The 5,857-nt window shown below is 57.0% G+C and overlaps 3 protein-coding genes across 4 annotated transcripts in view; 2 read left to right on the top strand and 1 right to left on the bottom strand.

Moving 5' to 3' along the window:
* Positions 1-1,376, top strand: part of CPSF4L (cleavage and polyadenylation specific factor 4-like) — a 16,662-nt gene extending 15,286 nt beyond the window's left edge. The window contains exons 7-10 of the mRNA XM_014956579.1: positions 72-165; positions 489-531; positions 655-835; positions 972-1,376. Of these exons, the coding sequence (XP_014812065.1) occupies positions 72-165; positions 489-531; positions 655-835; positions 972-1,102 (449 nt within the window). The 3' untranslated portion in view covers positions 1,103-1,376. The remainder of the gene's footprint in view (positions 1-71; positions 166-488; positions 532-654; positions 836-971) is intronic.
* LOC106896505 (chromosome unknown open reading frame, human C17orf80) lies at positions 1,296-5,622 on the bottom strand. Of its 2 annotated transcripts, none has more exons than XM_014956574.1 (4): positions 4,249-5,622; positions 3,084-3,212; positions 2,773-2,889; positions 1,296-2,271 (listed from the first exon to the last, which is right to left on the bottom strand). In XM_014956574.1, exons 1-4 carry the CDS (start codon positions 5,567-5,569, stop codon positions 2,243-2,245), a joined length of 1,596 nt encoding a protein of 531 aa, XP_014812060.1. In that variant the 5' UTR covers positions 5,570-5,622; the 3' UTR covers positions 1,296-2,242. The 2 variants fall into 2 exon arrangements, with proteins under 2 accessions (XP_014812060.1, XP_014812061.1); XM_014956575.1 differs by having other exon boundaries at positions 3,084-3,191.
* A 42-nt stretch (positions 5,623-5,664) lies between these two features.
* The window catches only part of FAM104A (family with sequence similarity 104 member A), an 11,250-nt gene continuing 11,057 nt past the window's right edge, over positions 5,665-5,857 (top strand). The window contains exon 1 of the mRNA XM_014956578.1: positions 5,665-5,852. Within this exon, the coding sequence (XP_014812064.1) occupies positions 5,665-5,852 (188 nt within the window). The remainder of the gene's footprint in view (positions 5,853-5,857) is intronic.

Genomic DNA, 5,857 nt, shown 5'->3' with positions numbered 1-5,857 from the left:
CCCAAAATCTCTGTGGGGCAGGGGGTGCCTCTCTGTCCCCCCCAAACAGGAGCCTCTCCTCTGCACGGCAGGTCCCCTGTGCAAGTACCGGCACACGCGGAGGGTGATGTGCTCCAACTACCTCGTTGGCTTCTGCCCAGAGGGACCCAAGTGCAAATTCATGCAGTATGTATGGGGCAGGCTGGGGTGGGGGGGCTCAGGGTACAAGTGACCTGGGATGGGGGGGGACAGCCCCTTTCTGAGGTGGCCGTGGCCTTTGCAGTGTCTGGGTCAAGGACAAGGGCACTTTAGATCCTTGTCGGATCGAACTTGGAAGCTCCTGGTCTCTCCTCGTGCCCAACCTGAGCTGGTGACCACAGGGTTTGGGTGGGCAGGGGGATGCCCAAGCCCTGGGACACCCCCAAGAGGCTGGGGGAGCTATGGGGAGATTTGGGGGTACCCTCTGCAGTGTCCAGAGGAGTGACAGCCTGTCCTGTGTCCCCCTCCAGCCTCAAGGCCGGGTTGATGACGAGCAGCATGGATCCACCCAAGGTGAGGCAGGGACTGTCCTGTCCCATTCCCCCTCGTGCCCCTGACCGTGGGGCGATGCAGCAGCTCCCCCTGCCCCACACCTCTGGTGGGATGGTGGCTCCCAACTGCCCCATGTGCCCCCAGGGAGCTGGCTGTCCTTGGGGGCTGGCACAGCTCGACCTGGCTGCCAGCGAGGAGAGTGGACACAAGGACACACCACCCATGGTGTCCCCTCTACCAGTCACCGGTGCTACCCAACACCTGGGGGACACCAGTAGCTGCCCCCCAGGACCACAGGGCCTGCAAGAACTAGGCATCACTCAAGGTGAGTGTTCTGGGGACTGGGAAGAACTGGGAGGACTGGTCCTGTCTTGGAGGGAGGGTGAAGTCCTGCCTTGGAGGGGCAGAGTGTGGTGCGGGGACCCCCCATAGCGCTGGTGAAATAAATTCTTTGACTCGAGGTGTCACAAACGTCACTACGCCAGAAAGTGGGGGACAACTCGGCTGGAAATCCTGCTGGGGATGTGACCCAAGGGCTCCTGTGAGCACCGGGAAGGAGAACAGCGTGATGGACCAGCAGAATGGCCACTAGGCCAGTGGTTGGGCTAGAAAACCCGGGTGGTTTTGCTCAGCACCGGCTTTCACAGCTTTTTGCACAAACAGCAGAGAAATAACAGCTTCTCTAAAGCCACCGAAATCACCCCCCCCCAGACAGGGGAAGGAGGAGCCCAGGGTGTGCTGATCCCCTGTTAAACGGGGCAAAAACCACCAGGTTTGAGACTGTATAGAATCAGAAAATTCACCAAGTCTTTTATTGCCAGGGAATTGTTGGTGGAACGCCTCTGACCCAGCACTGCTGCACCACTCTTGGAATAAAGAGCTCGGATATTATTTTTTCCTTGGCTTTTTTTTCTCTTTTACCCTTCGTGCCTGTAACAAGACCAGTCCTTTTCCAGACACGTTTGGCGCTGGCAGGCTACAACTAGCCCTCTCCTAACTGGCCTCGTTTGTCTGATGCAGACATTGGTTTGCCCCTTGGGCACAACAGCTAAAAATCCAATGGATTTTTTTTTTTTTTTTAGTTCCTGCAGAACTAGGGCACTGCTGCTTTCATGCCTTCCCTCAGAGCCCGGGCAGTGCCACCAGTGTCCTGCTGCCAGTGGAGCAAGGGGCTGGGACCACCCCTCGGTAGCAAAACCTCATTGTGCTTCCTGTGGAAAGAGGGGGAAGCCAAAAAACAAAAGGGCTGTGCTGGCCACAACTCTGTTAATTTAAAGGAAATGGTTATTCTGGCCGAACCCCCACCCTGTCACAATCCACCACAAACCTTATTGCCAAACACCAACTACGACATACGTGTCAATCTATATTAACAGCCCAGATCAAGGAGTTCTCCTGTGTTTAGTGTCCCAAAGTGAGAGATTTGGGCTCCTGCAGACTACAAGAGCTCTACTGCAAACACCCCCCTAAGGGGCAGCTCTAACAGCCTCTTCTTTCAGCACTAAATGCTTCCTGAACCGCAGAGCGGTGACCACAGGCTGTTACTGTCAGTGTCACCCCTCTGGCTGCAGGAGGGAAACTAGAAAACAACTCCCTCAACGACTGAAGAACCCATTTCTGACAACAAAAGTGCTTCTGCTGATTCCAATCCCTGCCAGGACCCCACTCCTGAGTGCTTCTGCTGACTCTGGTCAGGTATCGGTGACACTTCCTCGGGTGCTTTCCAGCTTCTTCAGTGGTATTTACGCCAACGATGACATTCTAGAAAAATGGAGAAGAAAGAAGAAAAAAAAAAAGCATTATTAGCACAGTGCTGTGCTCAGGGATTCTGTGAGATGAGCAGGAGACTGACTGCAGCCCTGTTTCTGTGCCGTGGAGCTGCGTGAGGGAGCAAGCCCTGGCGGGGAAACTACATAAACACCAGTAAATCCCTTGTCAGCTCTGAGTAAATCCAGGGAATGGGTGCTCAGCGCTGGAACGTCTCCCTCCATCTGCTTTGTGCAGGGTTTAAAAATGCTGACAGCTCCTGGTGCTCTCCAGGGAGAAGCTGTGAATCAGCAGCTGTTATCACCACCCTTTATTCTCGAAATTCCTCTGCCTACCTAAGCCAGGTCAGGATACTGCTCCCTGATATTAGTCTTAACCGTGAAGTATTTAAATTATTTCAGGGCTTGAATGAACATGAATGGTAAATAAGACTTTCCACCTGCTGCATAAGGGAGAATTCTCCAAAGGAGAGAGGTGATAGGAAGGAAATCTTACTGATGTGCTGGTAGTTCCAGCTGTAGCTGAGGAGGCAGTACCCAGCCAGCAGCATGGAGATCCCCGCCGGTCCCCCCCTCTTCACGTTGATGTATTTGTTGTAATAACTGCTCCAGGCTGTTGGAACAGAAATACAAGGGTCAAACCATGCGTGGGCCTCAAGAGTTCATTGGTTTCCACGTAACTTTCCACGTTGGGTCTATTTATTTACTTTTCTATAAAGCTCCAGGCTGGCCACTTGGACCAGGCTGCAGCAAGTGAATCAGGGAAGTGGGACAATTCTGCCCCAAGAGCCAGGAACTCAGCCTCACCTTTCTGCACTCCTCCAAGCAGCCCCCGGGGAGAGAAGTCTCGGGTGGTGAGCCAGGCAGGCAGCTCCCCCAGCCTGACTTCCATCAGGCGCCTTTCTGAGAGGGGACCTGTGTGATGAGACATCAGAGCTGTCAAAAGCAGGAAAATGAGGGCAACCACAGAACGATACGGGGTTGGAAGGGACCTCTGGAGATCATCTAATCCAACCCCTCTGCCAAAGCAGGGCCACCCAGAGCAGGTCCCACAGGAATGTGTCCAGGTGGGCTCTGAATGTCTCCAGAGAAGGAGACTCCATCAGAAGACACTGGGCAGCCTCTTCCAGGGCTCTGCCACCCTCACAGCAAAGAAGTGCCTCCTCATGTTTAGGTGGAACTTCTCATGTGCAGCTTTGTGCCCATTTCCTCTTGTCCTGTCACTGGCCACCACTGAAAAAAGACCAGCCCCATCCTCCTGACACCCACCCTTGAAGTATTTATAGGTGTTGATCAGATCCCCCCTCAGCCTTCTCTTCTCCAGACTAAAAAGCCCCAAGTCCCTCAGCCTTTCCTCATCAGGGAGATGCTCCAGGCCCCTCATCATCTTTGTAGCCTCCGCTGTCCCCTCTCCAGCAGTTCCCTGTCCTTCTGGAACGGGGGAGCCCAAAACTGGACCCAGTGCTCCAATGGTGGCCTCCCCAGGGCAGAGCAGTGTCCAGATGGGGCCTCCCCAGGGCAGAATAGAGTGCTTCCCTGTCCTTCTGGAACTGGGGAGCCCAAAACTGGACCCAGTGCTCCAATGGTGGCCTCCCCAGGGCAGAGCAGTGTAGTGCTCACATTCCCTGTGCTGCATGGAGAGCGTGGAGCTGGTTTCTGGTAAGTGCAAGTGGCTTGGGCTTGGGAATGCCTGCTCGGAATGGAAGAGTGAACCACCTCTCCCATAAAATGAGCTGGCTCTGCCAGCCCAAACATGCAAGAGCCCGTCTTAAACCTAAACAGAAATGTAAGCCAAGGTAAAATGGTTGTGCAGGCCGGTGGGTTGGACTGTTAACCCCCTCGGATCCTTCCTGGATCCCTTTCTGGACAAACCCAACAGCTTAGCGTTTCCTACCCTTCCTCTCCCAATCACATCCCACAGTTTAGCCTGACAGCGCAGTCATTTTCAGCAGCAGAGCCTTTTATTTCTCACCTTGTTGTCTGTCTGAGACATTGCCCTCCGGTGGCTTCGTTATGATCTCCACGCCTTGTTGAAAGGGCTTCCCTGGAAAAATACTCAGCCCGTGATAATTAGGATATAAGTCTGGAAACCACTCCAAGCCCACGGCACCCGCCGGCGTGCTCCTGCCAGAGGCCTGGGCCGGACAGATGGGTTGGCTTTTGGAGGTGTGGAGCAAGAACTGGTTCAGAGCCAGCCCCGTGTCTCTCCTCGCATTCAGGATGGGCTCAGAAACTGCAGCCATCTGCTGCCCGCTCTCTCGAAGCTTTTGTATGCTGGTTAGGTAATTTTTGGATGTCTTTTCATTGTGACCTTTGAAACCCTCCATCACTGACAGATGGACGTTCTTGGTATGCAAAGCAGAAAGAGGGGCTTTATATTCCACACCGACTTCTAGGTACATCTGCTTCTCTTCTGTCACGGTTTTGTCTACTCCCTCCTGCTGAACGAGGTCACCGGGGCCACTTCTGCAGTCAGCTTCGGGGGGATCTTGAAGTACGTGCGTTTTTGTTGCCTTTAAACTACTGCCTTTTTCTCCCTTTATGCTCGCAGATGCGTTCTCTGCAGCTCCACAGCCATGTGTCTCGCTGTTTGCGATTTCTGGGTGGGTTATTCCCTCCCGTGGGTCAGGCTGGGCTGCACCAGCGTGCTCAGCAGCACTGCCTGGATTTGGCCTTTCCACGGGTGACCTGCCTGTGCTGTGGCTTCCAGCTGAAGCATCCCTGCTCCTGGAACCGCTCTTCTCCCTGATGACCTTGGCACGGTGCTTCTCTATTACTATTTTCACTCCGTTACTCAACTTTTCGGGTATATCCTGGACTTCCTCAGGGAGCAAATCAAGGGATCTGGCTACATCCCGTATCTGTTCCGTGTGGCGTCCGTCGGGCGGGCGTCGAAGCCCGAGGCCCGACCCCCCACCCTGCCCTGCCGCAGCCTTCTTTCCCTTCCGGGCCTCCTCCCGGGGGGCCGCGCCGGGCAGCCCCTGCCCTACACCGGGACCGGGCAGCCGCTTACTGCTCTTACCGGCCGCTCCCTCCCGCGGCCTGCTGCCTGTCCCCGGCCCGCTTACAGAGCCAGAGCCGCTCCCGGGCGCTGGGGCCCCGGTGACCGGGCCGCGGCCTAGGCCTGAAGCACTACCGGCGGCCGGGCCGCGGCCTAGTCCTAGGCCTGACCCCGGGGCGCTGGCGGGGGCTGGTTTCGGCGCAGCCTTACAGTGCGGGAGGTGGGTGCGGAGCCGCTTGAAGGGCCGGTGGCAGTGCGGGCACAGCTCCTGCCCCGGCGGCGCCGCAGCCATCACCGGGCCGCCCCTCAGCGCCCTCCCGGCGCCGCTTTCCCATCAGGCGCCGCCGCAGCCACCCCCGCTGGGGGCTTCGGCCACGCGCAGGGCGCATGCGCCGTGGCCTCACCGCCCCGGCGTGCGCCGTGACGTCAGGGGGCGTGGCCGGCGCGGGGACGCCACTGCGCAGGCGCAGGAGGCGGAGACGCCGGAAGCGGCGGTGGGACGGCTCCGCTCAGCGCTGGGCGGCCGGGCCGGACCGGGCCGAGGCCTCGTCGCAGCCCTTCGCTTTTTTCTCTCCGTCCC

Source organism: Calidris pugnax, unplaced genomic scaffold, assembly GCF_001431845.1.
Source record: "Calidris pugnax isolate Ruff unplaced genomic scaffold, ASM143184v1 scaffold312, whole genome shotgun sequence".
NCBI lineage: Eukaryota > Metazoa > Chordata > Aves > Charadriiformes > Scolopacidae > Calidris > Calidris pugnax.
Note: the sequence above shows the minus strand (reverse complement) of the source record. Positions and strands in the feature narration are given on the sequence as shown.